The following is a 21,143-nucleotide window of genomic DNA, read 5'->3' as shown; positions in this document are numbered from 1 at the left end:
GCTGCTTGTGCTGGCTCAAAGAATTCGGGTGGCTCTGAGGCTGTGTCACCAGCAAGAAATGGTGACCAAGCAGGGCCTGGACACACAGAGTCACTGCTTTTCCCTCAGGCTGCTTTAGCAGGTCTGGACAAGCCAGGATCTCCCCGAATTCTTGGGCAATCGGCTTCCCCGTTCTCTTCCCCACCGCGCTTTCATCTCTGCCTCTTCTGGGAAGCTTTTGTGCAATGCCTGATGAGTGATTGGCATTTGGACATGGCAGGAGCTCTGGCTGCAGCCCCACTGCTCGGGGTCTGGGGCCGTGGGGGCAGAACCCTCCCCTGGCATGGGTGCAGGACAGAGCGTGCTGCCCCGGGGTGGTGCCTGTCCCCGTGTCATCCCTGCTGCCAGGTGCTGGGGCTGGCTGGGGTGGCTTTGCGTGCAAAGCTGGGGAAAAGGAGGCATCTGGCTCTGCTGGCATGGGCTGACTGGCAGCCAATGTAAACTCTTGGGTTTGAGCTGGAGCAACTCCTGGGTGTCATTATTTTCCTGCCGTGAAAACACCTTTGTTCCAGTCCAGAACAGCAGCAGTTTGGCTTTCCCAGCAGCCAGGGCTGAAGGTGTCCTTCCTTGTGTCCTCCCTTGTGTCTTTCTTTATGTTCTCCCTTGTCTATTCCCTTGTGTCCTTTCTTGTATCCTTCCTTGTGCCCTTCCTTGTGTCCTTCTTTGTGTCCTCCCTTGTGTCTTCCAGGGCCACCACCGACCATGGTGGAGGAGGTGGATGAAGGCTCAAGTTGCCCCAGGCCAGGTTTAGATATTGGGAAAATTTCTTGACCATGAAGGTGGTCAGTGGTGGAGTCACCATCCCTGGGGGTGTCAAAACATGCAGCACGTGGGGACACGGGTTAGTGGTGGCCTTGATGATAATAAAGCCTTTTCCAACCTAAACAATTCCATAATTCTGTAATTCTGTTGGGAGCTGTGGGGTTATGGCATGGGTTGGCTGTCCTGCATCCATCAGAGAGCGACTCACAAAGGATAAGGTCCAAGACTGAGTTTGGTGGAATATCCAACATTTAATGGAATATCTAATGTTAGAAAGACCAGGAAACAAAACAGGCAACAATTGCTACAAAACAAAGCAGATAAAGCAAAAGTACCAAAGGTTTCAGTTTATCCCATCAGCCTACACAGTTGTTCCAGACTCAGCTCTGCTGGCAGGACACCCTGGAGATGTCTGTGCCCACCGCTCAGCTCCTGCCCTTGGTGGGGAAGCGCTGCCTGGCCTGGAAGTGCTCACACCTCTTGTGCTTCAGAGACAGCCCGTAGAGCGGGGTCATGTCCACGCTGCCGTCCTCGCAGACGCTGAACTCCAGCTGCTGCAGCAGCGTGGTCAGGAAGAGGAACACCTGCCAGCGGGCAATGTTCTCCCCGATGCACCTCCTCTTCCCCAGGCCAAACGCCAGCACCTTCTCCCCGTCCTCTTTGTTCACCTTGGTCCCATCAGCGCTGAGGAAACGCTCGGGGTTGAAGGTCTCTGGGTCCTTCCAAAGCTTCCTGGAAGGGAGAACATCGGGTGTTGGGATGGTTTCTCCTGGGGGTGGGTGTTGAGGGGACACTGGAAGGTGGTGCTCCAGATTGCAATGCAAGGTGTTTTCTATTACCATCTGTGTGGCAGATTATCTTTGTCAAGTGGGCAGTTTGCCTTATCTCTCTCTTTGAGTGACCACATTCACACCTCCCTCTGGAGGAGATATCTGCTGATAACAGCTATTGAATGTCACTGCATGGCTGATAAGAACTACAGCATCCCCTTGGGAGATGTGAGCCCAGAGGGAGGAGCCAAGCATTGCTACCCAGATATAATCTGGAGATTCTGGAACGCCAGCACAGCTTCTCCAAGGGATTCCCCAGAGGAACAGCAGCTGTCTCTTCTTCCACTGGATCTTCAGAGGAAGAATACATCCTTCTCTACAGATCCCCCTTGCTCCAACAGAACCACCCCTGACACTGCAGGAGGGCTGAGCCACATTCCCAATGGGGCTGCCACCAACACCCTGACCCACAGGGTGTCAGGTTGGGTTCTGACTCTGGCAGTGTTGTTCTAGTGCACTGCATTGTTTTTATTTGTTTTTCTTCCCTATTAAAGAACTGTTATTTCCTACTCCCATATTTTTGCTTGAGAGCCCCTTAATTTAAAATTTACAGCAATTCGGAGGGGTGGGGAGGGTTCACATTCTCCATTTCAGGGGAGGCTCCTGCCTTCCTTAGCAGACTCCTGTCTTTCCAAACCAAGACAGGTGGGAACTGTTGGGAAGAACATCCCTGATGGTTTGCCACCACGGGAGGGGCCCTGTTTGTCCCTGCAGGAGGGGACCTGTTTGCCAGCACAGAAAAGGACCTGTTTTCCAGCACTGGAGGGTTTGTGCCTCACGGTACTCACTCGTCGTGGTTCACCTGCCACTGGTTGACGAACACGCAGCGATCCTTCGGGATGAAGTAGCCGTTCAACACCGTGTCCTTGGTGGTGCTGGGGAGAGAAAAGATGGAGAGCAGGTTCTTCTGCGTCCTCAGGGGACTGGCAGGCTGCTCCTGAAGGGTGTGACCCAAAGGGGTGGTTTTGTGGGGACAGTTGTGTCCTCCACGAGCTGTAACATGGTGCCTCAAGGCCACCTCATCCCTGGAGCAGCTGTGCCAGCCCACCACTGTTCAGCATCATCACTTTTGTTGTGTTGAAGGGAAGAAAGGAGTTAGAGGAGACCCACAGCTTCTGACAAGCCAAAGCCCAGGGAGCCCTGCAATGGTTTCATCTTCAAAGCCCTCTTTCTGCCCTTAGGACTGGCTAGGAAATACCCCAGATTGTATTCGGGAGGTTTAAGAGTCTTGCCTTCACTTTCCTCCACCAGAAAAATTCCAGTCTCACTTCACAGCTCATTCCAGATCAGTTGTGATGTGGTTCCTCCCAAGGCAGGAAAAAAAATATAAACCCAGGGGTGCCCTGCCAGCAAAGGTTTGTGGGGTGAAACCACCCTCAAAACAAAGCATCCAACCCCAGAAGGGCAACAAGCTGGAATATTTCCCCTTCGCAGCCATCAAAAACCCCAAAGAAGGCGTTGGCTGCCCCAGCCCGTACCTGTGAGGGATGGCGAAGGGCAGGAAGGAGGAATGCCTGAACATCTCCAGGATGAAGGCCTCCGTGTAGGGCAGCGTGCCCCGGTCCGAGAGGCGCGGCCGCCGCTCGCGCCCGATGGTGCGGTCTGGGGAGGGGAACGGGACAGGGTCAGCACCAGGGCTGAGCACAGAGAGCCCAGAGGGATGCGGGGCAGGGACTCACCCAGCTCCTCGTGGATCTTCTTCTGGATGTCGGGGTTCGTCACAAGGTACATGAGGCTCCAGGACAGGGCTGTGGTTACGGTGTCGAAGCCTGGGCAAAAAGGATGGGCTGTGGGTGAGCTCAGCACAGCACCTGCCAGAACCCAGGACATCCCTCTGGCTGCCCTGGGTGATTCCAGACCCTGGCAGGGGGCTCAGAGACCTTGGCACAGAGTCAAAACCACCTGTGCCTTTGATTTTAGCCCATGGAAACAATGACCAGCTTTGGGTGAAGATTTACAGACCACAAGAGTTTGAGTAGAATGATAGTGAATTTATCACCAGGTCAAAAATTAGAATTTTGGGGTTTTAGAATGGGGGGCAAGAAGCAAGATGGAGCAATACGGGCAGGAGCAATGTCCTGTCCTTCTTCTTCTTGTCGTCCATCTTCTGCTGTGATGGTGACACTTTTGGATTGGTTTAGGACAGAAACAAACTGTCTAACATAGGTGATAGGTATTGGAAAATTATTGTAAATAAAGTACAGGTAGTTCTTAGTATAAAAAGGGAACACCACCACAAGGGCTGTCACTGTGCCACAACCCAATCTGCTGGACAGACTTCAGCAGGTCCGAAAAAGAATGTATTAGATAGAGAAAATAAACAACCTTGAAAAGCAGAGGCGAGGAATCTTGACTTCTCCGATAGCTTGGGGCTGGGTAAAAAGACTTTTAATACCATGGGAGTCATTCCAGCAACACATAACCTGAGAAGCACCCACCCTGGCCTGAGGGCTGACCATCTCACAGAGGAGTCTGGGCTGGCTGAGGAGGCAGGGGACATCCTGGACACGCAGCAGGGCTTGGGGCTGCCATAACAAACTTTGCTAAAATATCCTGTTCTCTCAGCCTGTCCCGCTCCTGGGTTGTGTCAGGTTTGTACAGCTTCTCCAGAACTGGGGGAATTTCCACAGAAAGGTGAATCAGCCCACAGACATGTCCCTCAGCCTGGAAAAACCACTCTAGATGGTGAGGTTCAGCTGAGCTATATAACCCATGCCCTTCACTTTTCCAGAGCAGGAGGGCGAGTGCTTAGACCCAGACCAGCTGCCTGCTGTTGGACAAGGTAGGGTCAGGCAGGAGGAGCTGCAGAAGACCTGAGAGCACCTGCCAGAGCTGAGGAAAGGTGAAGGATACCTGCTCCAAAGAGGTCGTTCACGAGGTTGACGATCTTCTCCTTGGGGATCTGCGTGGCTGTGTTGGTTCCCAGTTTTTTGTCCAGGCACTGCTCAATGAGGGAGTCCGTGATGTCCCGGATGTTGTTCTGTGAGGAAGAGGAGGCAAGGTCATGGAGCAGGGCTGCAGAGGGGTGGGTGATCCTGGGTGGCCCCACAGAGTGCTGGGGGAGCCTGGGGCCACACGAGCTCTGGGGAGCACCATCCCTCAGCTCCTGTGGTCCCTGTGGAAACAAGGAGAGGGTTCTCCAAGGAACCCGAGGTTCAACCACCAGGCTGGGCACATCGCACAGGGAATGGAGGAGATTCTGAGAGGCTCATGAAGCTGAGTCTGGGAAGGTTTGGGTGGAACTTCAGGAAAAGGGTACAAGGATATCAGGAAGCAAAACAGGCAATGATTGCTATAAAATGAAGCAGATAAAACAGAAGTCCTTGACAGTTTCTGTTTATCCCATCACCTCACCAGAGGGTGGTGGGGCTCTGCACAGGCTCCCCAGGGAATGGGCACAGCCTCAAGGCTGCCAGAGCTCCAGGAGAGTTTGGACAACACTGTCAGGGATGTTGGGGTGTGTGTGCAGGGCCAGGAGCTGGATTGGATGATCCATGTGTGAGCCAGCTCAGGATATTCCATGATTCTACAATACTCTATGATTCTGTGAGGAGGAGGAGGACTGGGGAGAGACAATGGCTGCCAGAACACAAACACCTCCCTGACAGGGAGGGGAGGAGAGCAGGGGAAGGTCCTGCCAGCTCTCACCTCATCGTAGCTCTCGTAGTGCTCCTTGACCCTCTTCTGCAGGAAGCTGAGGAGGTACCTGTTGAAGTCGATGAAGAGCTTCATGCTGCGGCTGGGCAGGTAGCGGAGCAGGGGGATGAAGTCGGCAGGGTTGCCAGCAGCAGTGACAGCAGTGAACTTCTCCGTGGAATTCACCAGCCCGAGCAGCTCCTGGTCCTCGTGCTCGTAGCGCTTGCCAAAGCACATGGCACAGATGACGTTGGCCACCGACACCACCACGTACCGGTAGGGCTCAAACCTCTTGTGCTCCTCCATGACCTGCAGGAACTTGGTGACCAGGTACTCGGCCTCCTTGGAGACGTGCTCCTCCAGCAGGCAGCTGCAGGACGACGTGGGGCTGGGCGCGATGGAGAAGCTCTTCAGGGCGCTCTGGGCCAGCCTCCTGCGCGCTTTCCACACCTCCCCGGAGTCGGAACTGAACGTCAGGCTCTGCCCATCCGCGACGAAGCGAAAGCTGTAGAGGTCGGGTCGCCCCATGAAGTCCTCTCCTTGCTTGACCAGCGCTTGGCGGATGGTGTCCAGCCCGCTGAGCACCAGCACGGGCCGTGTCCCGATGCGCACCTCCATCACGTCCCCGTAGCGCCGGCTCAGCCGCGTCAGCGCCAGGTGCGCGTCCGTGCGCAGCTCCAGCACGTTGCCCAGCACGGGAATGCCCCGCGGGCCCGGCGGCCGCCGCAGCCCCGCGGGCACGGCCGCCCGCAGCCGCTGCACCAGCAGCAGCACCGCGCAAAACGTGGCGGCCGCCAGCAGCGCCTCGCTGGCCGACACCGCCACGGGGCTCCCCAGCGGCCACATGGCAGCAGAGCTCGGGGTCACCGCCGACTCCTCACGGACAGCCCTAAGGGAGGGAGCGCAGTGAGGGAGAGCCGGAGCAGCGCGGGGCTGAGCGCTGAGGGTGCTCCTGACACTGGGACAGCGAGCGACAGCCCCTAAACAGCTCAGGGGATGGAGCTGCCCCTGCAGCACACGCTGGAGTTCTGTGAATGGTCCAAACACACCCACCCATCCCTTAAGGGGACTTCAACCCATCAGAGACTTTGCAGCACCCCTTTCCCTGCACCAGACCCTTAGACTGGTGTGCAGACCCCTCAGGTGCAGAACTCTCAGGGTTAGGAGCTGGGGCTGGTCTCCAGGCTGAGATACCTGCAGGTGTTCCTGACAGGGACAAGGACCAGGGACAGGGAGCAACAGCCACTAAGCAGCTCAGGGGATGGAGCTGCCCCCGCAGCCCCGGTGGCACACGCTGGAGATCTGTGAATGACCCAGAGGCACCCACCCATCCCTTAAGGGGGACCTCAACCCATCAGAGACTTTGCAGCACCCCTTTCCTCACAGAAAACCCAAACCTCCACTGCCACAGCCATGGCTCCTGCCCAGGGAAGCCACTCTTGTAAAACAAGGCATGGAGAACTGCAGCTCAGCAAATCCCAGGGAAGCAGGAGCAGAGGAACAGCAGCTCCTCCGTGAATGTGGTTCCAGGACCAACAAACCCATCAGGAGTCACAGCCAGGAGGATGGACCTGCTGGTCACAGTATTGGGGACTTGGGGATGCCACAGAGCTGCTCTGTGAGAACACACAGCTCACTGGGTGAGCAGGGACACCTAAATGTCACCTTCCTGGTCCTATATCCATGTTCAACCCCTCCCAAAACACAGAAGCTGTCTCCTACCTGGTTGGTTTTACTGCCCAAGGCTCCCAGCAGGGATTGGCACCAGCAGCAGGGGAGAATCCTCCTCTCTCTTCTCAACCTTCTTCTCCTGTCACCTCGTTCTCCTCTGCCTGGTCCTTCTCCTGGTGCCACCAGGGAGTCCACAGCTGTCTAATGTCTGCCCTCACTGCACCACTGGGTATTTATCTCCCTCCTCCCGTGACAAAAGCCCTTGGCAGTAGCTACCCATTAACAAACGGGCCTGACCCTGCCTGGAGCCTGCCCAAGAAGCCAGGGAAGAGCCTTTCTCCCCTCCAGCAAGCTCTAGGGCATGAAGGGTGACTTCTTCTCCCAGGCCAGGCCCTGGAGCCTGCTGTGGGGAGGCAGAAGGGGGTCCCTAAGCCCTGCCTTGCAGAGGATGTAGAACATGTTGTCAGCATTGCTTGCCTGTGGAATGTGGGTGCCAGCATTTCCCCAAAAAAGCTTTTCTGGGCTGGCCAGGCTGTTCCCAGCAGCCAGAGAGGGCTGTCACCTCCATGGCCACTCTGAGAGCTGCAGGCTGTGAGTGAGGGGACACGTTGGTGACATTCCCCATCCATCCCTGGGGAATGATCCAGCAGGTCCTCTGCCCCGGGAGCGGTGGTGGCAGCAGGATCCTCCGGGCCAGGGGCAGAGCCAGGCTCAGGTTAACGATTGGCCAGGTTTGCGTGAGAAGGCGGCTGGCTCGCTTCCCCCGGCTCCTCGGGGCAAACAGGCAGCGAGGAGGAGGAGGAGGAGGAGTGGCGGGGCAGAGGGGAGGAGGTGAGCCCGGCAGATAGGAGAGGTGAAGGGGCAGAACGGGGCAAGGCTGGGGCAGCTCATCCCATAAACATTGGGTGACACCCAGCAGGGAAATGCTCGTGCCAGCGGGGCTGCTGCTCCAGGCGGGGCAAAATTCAGGGGAGTTTGGGAAGTGCAGCTGGGATGAGCAGGAATGAGCCAGAGTCTGGTAGTCTGGCACGAAGTTTCCTTCAGTCTTCGAAAATTCCAAGGGGAATTTGGCCCAGGTAAAAGCTGAGCTAATATTTAATAAAGGCTTTCAACATCTGGTCTAATCGGGCTCGTTAATAGCAATGAGGCCGTTCATTAATGTTTGGCAAGAACAATTACAAAACCCCGGCTGCTAATATTCCTGCTGATAATTCCCGGGAATGCCGCAGCCCTCCTGGCCCCGGCAGGACTCTTGGGAACGCTGCTGGGGAGGGAGGCTGCAGGAGCAGGGCTCGTCCAGGAGGCTGGATCCTCCCATCCCTATGGATCTACCCGAACCCATTGCATGGGGTGGGGTTGGGGGGCTGAGTGACCCCTCTCCCTCCCCAGCAGCATTCCAGACCTTGTGCTGATGCTGAACCCCCTCACTCCTCACCCATCGCATCCCAAAGCTCTGGAAAAGCTGGGGAGAGTCCCGGAGAGGTTCCCCAGGACCCTCTGCCAGCCTGTCCCATCCCTCCCCGTGGCTGCCAAGCCGTGCGAGGGCAGGGTGCCACCTGATGAGAGCAGCGTTAAGAGTTGCTGCCAGGCAGCCTCACACCCCGAAAACACCCCAAAAACGCCCCAAAACACCCTCAGCCGCCCTTGCTGAGCCCGCGGATCCCCGGGGACGCTGCCAGCCCCCTGTCCCTGCTGGGCGTCGCTGTCCCCTCCGTGTGTCACCACCCCGCCGCGCCGGGCTGTGCGTGCGGGGACAGGCGGCAGCGGCACGGTGACGGTGCCCGCAGGCACGCGTGGCACGGCGTGCGTGGCACCAGCCCGTGCCCACGCCCGAGGGACACGGAGGGGTTGGCAGCCCCGAGCCTGTCCAGCACACGGATGCGGCTCCGTGCGGAAACACGAGCGGGAGGGACGCGGGGACACTCGGACAGACACACAGAGCGTTGTGCCCGGTGTCGTATGAGGTGCCAGAGCCATCCCCGGCCGGGCTTTATGGACGCCCTGACGAGTGTCCCCAGCCTTGGGGCACCTTTGTGACGTTTGTGGCCAGCAGCCCCGCTCCGCTCCGTGTCGCCTGGCGCTAAGAGGGGACATTTCAGGCGACACTCCCTCCTCTCCCTCTCCTCGTGGCTGGAAAGGGCTGGGATGGCCGTGTCCTCTCGAGGGGACAGGAGTGACAGGGGCAGTGCCGTCCCGTCGCAGGTGATGCAGCCTCCTGCGGCAGAGGGCACCTCTATTGACACTGACGATTGTCCCCAGTGTTGGGGACTCCCCCCAAGCTCCCCAGCCCGCAGCCAGCCCTGGGGGGAGCTGATGCTGAGCTGCTCCGGCGCCGCCCTGACCCCGGGCCGGGCTCCTGGACGGGAGGCCACCGCCCTGGTCCTTTAAAAACCATTTCCCCCCCCACCCACCCGTAGCGTGACTGCGAGTGACCAGGACGGCCCTCCCGGGTCTGGCCGGAGCCCCTTCGCACGCGATGTCCCTAACGCCACCCCTGGGACCCCCCGGCGGGGCGGGACCCCCTATCCCCCCTATCTGGCCTATCTCCCACCTCGTGGCGGCTGGGCTGGGAACAAAGATGAGGGCGGAGGGGACAGATTTTGGGAGCGGGCTGGTCGCCCTTGTCCTCGCTGCAGGGCAGGACCTGGCCTGTCACCCGGCGGGGAGCGGGGCTGGGGGCTCCAAACTCTGCCCGAGCCCCTCTTCGGACCCCGACCATCCACCCTGGCCGCACCATCCGTGCCCGCCTCCCTCCGGCTGCACCCTGTGCCCCATGCCAGCCCCACCTCGCCCCTCGGGTGGCCCTGTCCCAGGGGGCAGAGGTGACACAGGGCACGGCCGCTTCTCACGCGAACCTGGACAATCTTTAACCGGGCCGGGGCAGGCAGGGCCGTGACCCCCGGGGCTGCCCCGCCGCCCACGTCCCCGCGGGGTCCCTGCGGAGCTGTGTGGCGGTCCCGCAGCCCGAGGTGCGGGGACACGCACGGAGCCGGTGGCCTCGCTCTGCCCTACCGGGCACAGCGGCGGCGGGACGGGGGTGCGCGGTGGCCGAACCCCGCGGCGGGCGGTCCGCGCTCATCCCCGCGTGTTCGCGGAGCCGAACCCGCCAGTCCCCCCCTCCCGGCCCGCACGGCGCCGCCCGGGGCTGGTTTCCCACGCTGCCGCTGTGCCCACGGCTCCGGGAATGTGCCGCGGCTGCGGGCAGCGGGGCTGGACGGAACCCTCTGGGTCTGGGGGCGAGCGGGGCAGCCGGGCCGGCCCCCGAGGGGGTCCTGGGGAGCAGCGGGGCGCGGGACCGGCGCCTTTAAGATCCTGCCGGTAGCGTGACTGGAGTGACCGGGGCGGTGCGGGTTTGCCCAAACATCCCGCCCTCTTCGCACGCGATGCCCGCCCCATGCTGGAACCCACGGGCGGCACCGACACCCCCGCACCCCCGCACCCCACGCCACGACTTATCGGGATCCCCCCCCTCCCTTTCCTGACCCTCCCATGCCCGCCTCGCAGCCTCTCCCCAAGGGATGCGCACGGAGCGGGGGTCCCGCACCCCACGCGTGGGGGGAGCCCCGGAGAATGGGGGGAACCGGGGATTGGGGGGATGGGGGGGGTCCGGGGAGTTCTTGGGGAGTTGTGGGTCACGTGGCGGGAGGCGGCCTGGCCAATCAGCGCGCGGGGCGATGCATATAAAGCAGGAGCGGCGGGCAGCGGGCACCTGCCTCGGAACCGGGCCCTTCCCGCCGCTCCGCACCGTTCCTACCGAGGTGAGTACCGGAGAGCCCGCACCGCCATGGACTGGGGCTGGGGGAGTCTCTTCCAGCACCCCTGGGTGATGGACAGCCCCGCCGTGGGCCGTCCTGCCTTTCCGACCCCAGCAGCATCCTCCCCCCACCTGCTGGAAGGTGATTTGGGAGGGTGCTGGGGGTAACGCTCCCCTCGCGGGTCTTGGCGCTGCCGAAGGCTGGGAAGGGGTCCCGGCTGAGCTGCACCCGCTGCCTGCGAGGTCACCAGAGCCCCCCTGGAATCTCCCCCGTGGGTGCCTGTGGAACCCTGCCAAACCCGAGGGAAGGGGAGATTTAACAGCCAACCTCCTCCCAGCCCTGCTCGGGGCTTTCAGATGGATTTCTTCCCGGGAGGAGTTGGGAATTGGGCTCGGTGATCCTTAGGAGTCCCTTCGAACTTCAGGGATTCTGTGATTCCATGGTTTGTGGCAGAGCTGGGAGCGGGATGCACCCATCCCACTGGCCCCCACTGTAGGCAGGGTTATTTTTCATGCCATGGTTCGATCAGGGATGATCCCTGGCACTGCTCGGGAGTGGTGGTTCGGTGACTCAAATCAGGATCAGCTCTCCTCTAGCCGAGTGCTCTGGAAAAAATCTTTGAGGATGAAACAAAGGTCCTGTGGTTAAGAGAGCACCTTTACTTCCCTGGCACGTAGACAAAAAGTTGGGGGATCTATTCCTCCCACTCTTGGCTAGCAAAAGCCCTGCTTTTTACTGTGAGGAGTTTCCTAAAGTGCGGCAATTGTGGATCACAAGTGAAACCCAACTCTGCTCCTGTCCTGTGCTGTCACACCTGCAGGTGTGTCAGCCCAGAGACCAGCCCCAGCTCCTAACCCATCTTTGGTTTATTCCTGAGGGTCTGCTGTGGGGAAAGGGATGCCACAAAGTCTCTGATGGGTTGGAGTCAGCTTCTGTGTTTTGGGAGGGGTTGAATGTGGATATAGGACCAGGAAGGTGACATTTAGGTGTCCCTGCTCACCCAGTGAGCTGTGTGCTCTCACAGAGCAGCTCCGAGGCATCCCCAAGTCCCCAATACTGTGGCCAGCAGGTCCATCCTCCTGGCTGTGACTCCTGATGGCTTTGGTGGTCCTGGAACCACATTCACGGAGGAGCTGGTGTTCCTCTGCTCCTGCTTCCCTGGGATTTGCTGAGTTTTCCATGCCTTGTTTTACAAGAGTGGCTTCCCTGGGCAGGAGCCACGGCTGTGGCAGTGGGGGTTTGGGTTTTCTGTGAGGAAAGGGGTGCTGCAAAGTCTCTGATGGGTTGAGATCCCCCTTAAGGGATGGGTGGGTGTTTTTGGAGCCTTCACAGATCTCCAGCGTGTGCCGCTGGAAACCCGCAGTGCAGCAGGGGCAGCTCCATCCCCTGAGCTGCTATGGGGCTGTCACTCCTTGTCCCTGTCAGGAACATCTGCAGGTGTCTCAGCTCAGAGACCATCCCCAGCTCCTAACTCATCATTGGTTTATTCCTGAGGGTTCTGCATGCCAGTCTAAGGGTCTGGTGCAGGGAACGGGTGCTGCAAAATCACTGACGGGTTGAGATCGCCCTTAAGGGATGGGTGGGTGCGTTTGGACCATTCACAGAACTCCAGCGTGTGCTGCCGGTTCTGCGGGGGCAGCTCCATCCCCTGAGCTGCTATGGGGCTGTTGCTCCCTGTCCCTGGTCCTTGTTCCTGTCAGGAACACCTGCAGGTATCTCAGCCTGGAGACCAGCCCCAGCTCCTAACCCTGAGAGTTCTGCACCTGAGGGGTCTGCACACCAGTCTAAGGGTCTGGTGCAGGGAAAGGGATGCTGCAAAGTCCCAGTGTCAGGAACACCCTCAGCCCTCAGCCCCGCGCTGCTCCGGCTCTCCCTCACTGCGCTCCCTCCCTTAGGGCTGTCCGTGAGGAGTCGGCGGTGACCCCGAGCTCTGCTGCCATGTGGCCGCTGGGGAGCCCCGTGGCGGTGTCGGCCAGCGAGGCGCTGCTGGCGGCCGCCACGTTTTGCGCGGTGCTGCTGCTGGTGCAGCGGCTGCGGGCGGCCGTGCCCGCGGGGCTGCGGCGGCCGCCGGGCCCGCGGGGCATTCCCGTGCTGGGCAACGTGCTGGAGCTGCGCACGGACCCGCACCTGGCGCTAACGCGGCTGAGCCGGCGCTACGGGGACGTGATGGAGGTGCGCATCGGGACACGGCCCGTGCTGGTGCTCAGCGGGCTGGACACCATCCGCCAAGCGCTGGTCAAGCAAGCAGACGACTTCATGGGGAGACCAGACCTGCCTAGCTTTCACTACATCTCCAACGGGCAGAGCCTGGCGTTCAGCCCCGACTCCGGGGAGGTGTGGAAAGCACGCAGGAGGCTGGCCCAGAGCGCCCTGAAGAGCTTCTCCATCGCGCCCAGCCCCACGTCGTCCTGCAGCTGCCTGCTGGAGGAGCACGTCTCCAAGGAGGCCGAGTACCTGGTCACCAAGTTCCTGCAGGTCATGGAGGAGCACAAGAGCATTGACCTCAACCAGTACCTGTTGGTGTCAGTGGCCAACGTCATCTGTGCCATATGCTTTGGCAAGCGCTACGAGCACGAGGACCAGGAGCTGCTCAGGGTGGTGGACCTGGGGAAGGAGTTTGGGGAGGTGGCTGGGGGCGGCCACCCCACCGACTTCATCCCCCCGCTCCGCTACCTGCCCAACCGCACCCTGGAGGCCTTCAAGGACATCAACCGGCACTTCAACGCCTTCGTGCAGAAAATTGTGCAGGATCATTACAGCACCTTTGACAAGGTAAGGGCTCACATGCTCTTGGATGTGGGTGCAGATGCCTGCAAGTGTCCCCTTCTGCTGGTTTTTGGCTTCTTTTTTCTGCCTCTGTCGAGGTTGGGATTGAAGGCACTTGAGATGGTGGTTCACCTTCAGGCTCAGATGTTTATTATTTATTATCTATGTTACAGTCTCACAGCAGTGAGTTCTGCAGTCTTTCATTAAGGAGGCACAAAATTATTAACTATCTCTTGTTACAAGGTCTTTTATGGCTAAACTGTCCAATTAAGAAATGACACCTAATTACAAAATTGCTAGTTACAAAATACCACCCAAACCCATGAAGAAGAAGGAAGAAGAAGGTAAAGAAGAACAACCAGCCCCCATCCTAAAATCTCCATCTTGCTCTATATTTATTGCTATATTCTAAAACCCCAAACTCTAAGTTTTCCACGCTGTGACATTACACACTTCTAATCGACTACACATTTAGAACCAGAGCACACAGTCTCAAGCTGCACCAAGGGAAATTTAGGTTGGATATCAGGAAAAAGTTTTTTACAGAAAGGGTGATAAAGTTCTGGAATGGCTGCCCAGGGAGGTGGTGCAGTCCCCATCCCTGGGTGTGTTTAACACAACCTGCATGTGGCACTGGGGGCCAAGGTTTAGGTGAGGTGTTGGGGCTGGGCTGGATTGATGACCTTGAAGGTCTCTTCCAGCCTGGTCATTCTGTGAATTCTGTGGATTCTACCCCAGGGGCACATCCGGGACATCACGGACTCGCTGATTCAGCACTGCCAGGAGAACAGTGCTGGGGAGGATGCCCACGTGAAGCTCTCCGACGAGAAGATCATCAACATCGTCAACGACCTCTTTGGGGCAGGTGGGAATGTTTCTGAGGGCAGCATTGGATCTTTGGGACACGAGGCTGGGTGGGGACATGGAGATGCTGGGTGGACACATGGGCACCTTTGGGTCTGTGGAGCTGCTCTTGGGTGCCCTCCTGAACACTTTTTGGGGGAGCAAACATCTGGAGCAGAGGAATCTGAAACACCCACTCACCTGTCCTCTTGTGGTCTCTAAATGCCTCCTCCACACCCACCCAGGCTTTGACACTGTGGCAACTGCCCTGTCCTGGAGCCTCATGTATGTTGCCTTGTACCCCGACGTCCAGAAGAAGATCCACGAGGAGCTGGGTGAGTCCCTGCCCCGCATCCCTCTGGGCTCTCTGTGCTCAGCCCTGGTGCTGACCCTGTCCCGTCCCCCTCCCCAGACCGCACCATCGGGCGCGAGCGGCGGCCGCGCCTCTCGGACCGGGGCACGCTGCCCTACACGGAGGCCTTCATCCTGGAGATGTTCAGGCATTCCTCCTTCCTGCCCTTCACCATCCCTCACAGGTACGGGCTGGGGCAGCCAACGCCTTCTTTGGGGCTTTTGATGCCTGTGAGGGGGAAATATTCCAGCTTGTTGCCCTTCTGGGGTTGGATGCTTTGTTTTGAGGGTGGTTTCACCCCACAAACCTTTCCTGGCAGGGCACACCTGGGTCTATATTTTTTTTCCTGTCTTGGGAGGAACCACATCACAACTGATCTGGAATGAGCTGTGAAGTGAGACTGGAATTTTTCTGGTGGTTGAAAGTGAAGGCAAGACTCTTAAACCTCCCGAATACAATCTGGGGTATTTCCTAGCCAGTCCTAAGGGCACAAATAGGGCTTTGAAGATGAAACCCCTGCAGGACTCGTTGGGCTTTGGCTTGTCAGGAGCTGTGGGTCTCATCTAACTCCTCTGTTCCCTTCAGCACAACAAAAGCAACAGCGTTGAATGGCTACTACATCCCCAAGGGCACCTGTGTGTTCATCAACCAGTGGCAAGTGAACCACGATGAGTGAGTATCCCAAACCCTCCCTGCTCATCCAGGCTGCTGTGGCTGCTCTTGGCATTCAGATCATGCCTATCCTCATGCCAAAAAAGAACTGGATTGTGTACAAAAGGGCAGATTGGACCAAAAATTGTGTGGGTTTGATGCTGAGCCCATCCTTGGCTCTGCTGGGCATGGAGCCTGTCCAGCTTGACTTGGCCCCCAGTTCAGCAGCTCCCCAGCACGAGGGATTACATAATTGATGAGCTGCTCAGTCAGCTGGGTAGTCAGGAATCAGAAAATCCTGCTGCCAAGCAGATCCTGTGATCCAAGCTCTGGATGTGCTCAATGGGAATTGCTCACTCCTCTTTTTAAGGGAGAAAAATGTGGTGATGTGACCCTGCTAAAGTCCATGGGTTCGTGTTGTGGTTGCTGATAATCAGCTGTGGGAATGATGGGAGGACTGGAAAGCAGAGCCCCATCCTGCCCCTCCACTGCTTCCCAGCAGAGGCATTCCAGCAGGGAGTTAGCTAAGGCTTGATACAGGAGGGGGTTCCCAGATGGGGTGTTTTGGATCAAAGCTCACGATGTTTGTATCCAAACACCCCACCCAAGAGGCCAGAAACTTTCTGAAATCCCTCCTGCTCCTGCCTGAGTGTAGGATGGAAGCGCTGTCCTTAGGGCAGAGAGGATTCCACATATCCCAGCAGAAATTCCCAGCTGAGACACTGTTAAATCCCACCTGGTGCCTCCCAGCAGCTGCACTGGGGCAAGCTGGGAAGTTCTGCTGAGAGGATTCAACACAGGAAACCCCCCTGGTCCCCGTTTTCCCTGTTTGAAGGGCTGCTGGCAGATCCCAGTGATGAAGCTGCAGGTTCTCTGGCTGCTGGGATTAAATGGATGGAATGAAATCCATCTCTGGCGTCTGCCTGGGCAAACACAGCCCTGGGCTGAGCTGATGGAATCTGACATGAGTTGGTGCTGTAAATCAGGACCAGAGCTTGCCAAGGGTGTTTTTGGGTGTTGGGGTGAGGCAGTGCTGCAAAGCTCCTCTCTGCAAGGAGGGGTTTTGGTCACTGACCCCATTGCAGGGGGTCAGAGCCATCACAGTGCCCAAGGGCTGGAACCCTCTGCTCTGGAGCTGGGATCTGGGGCACCTCAGAGCCCCTGGCAGGGCCTGAAGGGGCTCCAGGAGAGCTGGAGAGGGACTGGGGACAAGGGATGGACAGACAGGACACAGGGAATGGCTCCCACTTCCAGAGGGCAGGGATGGATGGGATATTGGGAACTGGGAATTCCTCCCTGTGAGAGTGGGTAGGCCCTGGCACAGGAGAAGCTGAGGCTGCCCCTGGATCCCTGGCAGTGTCCAAGGCCAGGCTGGATGATGTATGGTCTCTACAAGCCAAGTCTCATAAACTCTTGGAGATCTATATCACACGCAAGATAGCTCAGCTACCTTAGAAGGCATAAAATGAGCAGGATGGCTTCTGTGGTAGTGTTGGAAACAGGAAAGTTTTATTAAAAGGCAAAATAACAAAACTCTTTACAGAGAAAAACCAAGCCAGGTGCAAGAGGTTCTTGCCCCTGGTAAAACACCTCACAAAAGCCGCTTGTTTCTTTGTTCTCTTCTTTTTCTAGTAAGTTGCTTAGGAGGGACTTTTTAGCTCCTGTTCAATTTGTTATACTTAATTTTGAGGTGAAGTCCCCCAGGTCCTATGAGGTGTCTTCTTTGCTAATTGAGGACAGAAACTTCTGGGCTTTTTTCCTTTTTAAGGAGACAAAGGATAGTTTGATCACTCTGTCAACAGAGGGCACATTCCTATAGCTGGACAGGGCTTGGAGCACCCTGGGATGGTGGAAGGTGTCCCTGCCATGGCAGGGGTGGCACTGGACAAGCTGTTACGTGACCCTGTTATAAATGAATATTTCAATTTAGTAATTAAGGAAATTTATTAAATAATCCAAGTATAAATTTGGAAAAAGCTACAGACAATTTGACTCTGAGCCAGGTGATCAGAGTTGGGGAACCCAGGATTTGGTTTCTATTGCACCAAAGTCCCCGTGGGTCTCCAAAAGTTTCTAAGAGGCTTGTTTTATAGTCTTTTTGGGCTCTGGAAGGGGCCATTCTTTAGCATATTTTAGCATATTATTGGGTTTTCCTTTCTTGCTGCCAAGTTTCCCAGAACTGGCGGATAATTGCTGTAATCCTGTCAGTGGAAATTTTCTGGGATAAACTTCTGGCATCGAATATTATCTTATTGATGATGCCTCTCAAATGCCTCCTGCTGGGGTCTTGTCAGATGAAAAAAACCCCTTGAAATATCCATCTCTGGAGAGTGTCCTCCTGGTGTTGGAATCTCCATCATCTCCATCCTTATCACTTAGCCTATTACTGCTTGTTGCCCAACACTGGCTTTAGTACAAAAAATGCCAGGGTTTTAATTTCTTTGAGCACAAATTATTTTATAATATATTATATTTTATATATATATATATATGTATGTATGTATGTCTTGGTTTGGAAAGACTGGAGTCAGCTAAGGAAGGCAGGAGCCTTTCCTGAAATGGAGAATGTAAATCCTCCCCACTCCTCTATATTGTTATAAATTTCAAATTAAGGGGCTCTCAAGCAAAAAATATGGGAGCAGGAAATAACAGTTCTTTTAAGAGGGAAGAAAATAAAAGGATAAAATGAACAATGCAGTAAACTAAAACAACACTGACAGAGTCAGAACCCAACCTGACACCCTGTAGGTCAGGGTGTTGGTGGCAGTCCCATTGGAATTGTGGATCAGCCCTCCTGCAGTGTCAAGGGTGGTTCTGTTGGAGCAAGGGGGATCTGTAGAGAAGGATGTATTCTTCCTCTGAAGATCCAGTGGGAGAAGAGGCAGCTGCTGTTCCTCTGGGGAATCCAGTGGAGAAGCCGTGCTGGTGTTCCAGAATCTCCAGATTATATCTGGGTAGCAATGCTTGGCTCCTCCCTCTGGGCTCACATCTCCCAATGGGATGCTGTAGTTCTTATCAGCCATGCAGTGACATTCAATAGCTGTTATCAGCAGGTGTCTCCCCTGAGGGAGGAGTGGTTGTGGAAGAGATAAGGAAAACTGCCCACTTGACAAAAGACAACTACCATAGAGATAGCAAATAGAATACATCTGGCTTGGCAATCTGGAAAAATATATTATATATAATGTCTCATATTTTATATATTATATTTTATTACATTAGGTTGCATTTTATTATAATATATTACATTTTATTTGAGTTTATTTTTTAAATTATTTTTTCTTTTTTAAGTTTTTAACCCCAAAGGGAGCTGATTCTGGTCTTTCTCCTGTGTAAAGGCAGAAAGGTGGTGCCAAGCTTTGGATCAGTTCAGGGCTTCACTAAAAATCAGGAGTAGCTTTCTATCCCTGAAAAACTGGAATCAATATTATATATTTTTATTCTTTTGTTTTATTTTTAAAAGGTATTGTACTTTGATGTTATTTTTAAGTTTTATTTTAAAATTTAATTTTATTTTTATTATATTTTAAAATAAATAATATATTATAATTTTATATCTACTATTATACTATATATTATACATTATAATACTATATGTATTATATTATAAGTGATATACCACTGTGATATACCACCGTGATATACCACCGTAATATACCGTAATGATTATTCCACCCCTGTGACGACGTGTCCCCTGTGTGTCGCAGGGCGCTGTGGAAGGAGCCCTCAGCCTTCAGGCCCGAGCGGTTCCTGAGCGCGTCGGGGACGGAGCTGAACCGCGCCGAGGGCGAGAAGGTTCTGGCCTTCGGGCTGGGCCGGCGCCGCTGCCCCGGCGAGACCATCGGCCGCTGGGAGATCTTCCTCTTCCTCACCACGCTGCTGCAGCAGCTGCACTTCAGCCTGCGGCCTGGGGAGCCGGTGGACATCACCCCGCAGTACGGACTGACCATGAAGTACAAGAAGTGTGAAGCCTTCCAGATCCGGCAGCGGTTCCCCGAGAAGAGCTCTCTGTGAGCTGCTGCAGGGGGTTGGAGGCTCTGCCCCTTGCTGTGTATCCTCTGGAGGATGGTTCCTCTCCTGGGGGGACAGCTGGGCTTTGTGGGGCTCTTCCCAGCTCCATCAGCCCTTCCCACATGGATGATCCCCAGAGGTGTCTTGGAGAGATGCACCCTGTGGTGGGGAGGGTGGGATGTGCTCCACCTGCCCTGGGCAGATCCCTCCATCCAAACAAATATAAACCTGCAGGTTCTTCTCAGGGAATCCTGCCCAGCCTTATCCCATGGGGTGAAATCCTCTTTTCCAGCTCATTGCCTCACTGGGAATGGATCCTTCCTGCTGCTTCAGAAAGGTTCTGGAGTCTTCAGCAGCACCCACCTCGAGGGGACCTATCCCGGGTGCACCCACACACCCAAATTCCTTGAATGTAAACTCGTGGAGTGAATTCCTGAGTGTTCCTACTCATTTAAAAAAAAAAATCCACCACCCAGATTAATAAAACATCCACCCTATCCTGGGTGCACCCACACACCCAAATTCCTTGAATGTAAACTAGTGGAGTGAATTCATGAGTGTTCCTACTGATTAAAAAAAAAAAAAAATCCACCAGCAGAGCCACTCACAAATTGAGATTTTAAATCAATCCCTACCATGAAAATCTCAAGGGACTGGGGAAAATGGACAGGGAACTTCAGGACTCTCCAGCTTTCAGACTAACTATGCATTTGCTGCCTTTTTTAATATCAGGGGGGTTTTTCCTTATCAAGCAATAGATTTCTATATCCAGGTTAAGGAGTTTTCAGGTTTGCAGGAGGTGCCTTTTGCTGCATTCAGCTTTACCAGTGGGAAGGTGAAGCAAATGGAGCAGCAATTCCTGCCTGTTTGTGCCTTTTTGGGATGGAAACCACACCATATTTCTAACACAATAAATAATTACATGAGCATCTTTTAAGTCTCTTTCTGATCTTATTCCAGTGGGAATTTTTTTTTTTTTGGCGGGGGGGGAAAGCACCCTATGTCCCTCTATCATCCCTAAAAATGTGAGTTGGTGTGCTGGATTGGCTTTTTTCCTGTGGGAAATGAGAGGGCTGTGACTCCAGTGGCACTGGGGGAAGTTTTTAACCCCAAAGGGAGCTGATTCTGGTCTTTCTCCTGTGTAAAGGCAGAAAGGTGGTGCCAAGCTCTGGATCAGTTCAGGGCTTTACTAAAAATAGGGAGTAGCTTTCTATCCCTGAAAAACTGGAATCAATGGGTCAAACCCAGCCTTTTAGGGAGGCATCTGTGGGGAGATGTTTCATCCCCATCTCAGAGCACCATTAAATGCAAAGCTTTGCACACTTTCCCTTAAAAAACAAACAAAGAAAGGCAATAAACACGAATTTCCAATGAGAATATGAAGGGACTTTATGGGAAGTTGGGGTCTGTTCTTCTCCAAGGGCCATCCCTGCAGGGATCAGCCCTCCAGAGTGCCCAGCCCCACCAGAGCATGGAGTTATTGGTGATTTGGGTGTGGGGATATGGGAAGGAGACCAGCCTTGGGAGGGGATGGAAGGGATGAAAAAGTGACAGAGGCGTGATGGAAATGGGATGGATGGAGAGGACAGTGTGATGGAAGGGATGGTGAGATGGAGGGATGGACATGATGGAGAGGATGGTGGGATAGAGATGATGGAGGGATGGACATGATGGAGAGGATGGTGGGATGGAGAGGATGGAGGGGATGGAGATGATAGAGAGGGATAGAGATGATGGAAGGGATGGTGTGATGGAGATGATGGAGGGGACAATGTCATGAAGGGATGGTGTGATGGAGATGATGGAGAGACAGAGATGATGGAGGGA

At 55.5% G+C, this 21,143-nt stretch overlaps 2 protein-coding genes across 2 annotated transcripts; one reads left to right on the top strand and one right to left on the bottom strand.

Moving 5' to 3' along the window:
- Positions 1–1,032: 1,032 nt before the first annotated feature.
- LOC135452371 (cytochrome P450 1A5-like) lies at positions 1,033–8,188 on the bottom strand. Its single transcript, XM_064722365.1, has 7 exons — positions 6,990–8,188; positions 5,280–6,156; positions 4,485–4,611; positions 3,311–3,400; positions 3,110–3,233; positions 2,420–2,506; positions 1,033–1,533 (listed from the first exon to the last, which is right to left on the bottom strand). The coding sequence occupies exons 2-7, from the start codon at positions 6,111–6,113 to the stop codon at positions 1,227–1,229; spliced, it is 1,569 nt and encodes a 522-aa protein (XP_064578435.1). The 5' UTR covers positions 6,114–6,156; positions 6,990–8,188; the 3' UTR covers positions 1,033–1,226.
- A 2,476-nt stretch (positions 8,189–10,664) lies between these two features.
- LOC135452369 (cytochrome P450 1A4-like) lies at positions 10,665–20,229 on the top strand. The gene is made up of 7 exons (XM_064722364.1): positions 10,665–10,696; positions 12,589–13,465; positions 14,198–14,324; positions 14,548–14,637; positions 14,715–14,838; positions 15,240–15,326; positions 19,013–20,229. The coding sequence occupies exons 2-7, from the start codon at positions 12,632–12,634 to the stop codon at positions 19,317–19,319; spliced, it is 1,569 nt and encodes a 522-aa protein (XP_064578434.1). The 5' UTR covers positions 10,665–10,696; positions 12,589–12,631; the 3' UTR covers positions 19,320–20,229.
- Positions 20,230–21,143: the final 914 nt, after the last annotated feature.

This window comes from Zonotrichia leucophrys, chromosome 10, assembly GCF_028769735.1.
Source record: "Zonotrichia leucophrys gambelii isolate GWCS_2022_RI chromosome 10, RI_Zleu_2.0, whole genome shotgun sequence".
In the NCBI taxonomy this organism is placed as follows: Eukaryota; Metazoa; Chordata; class Aves; order Passeriformes; family Passerellidae; genus Zonotrichia; species Zonotrichia leucophrys.
Note: the sequence above shows the minus strand (reverse complement) of the source record. Positions and strands in the feature narration are given on the sequence as shown.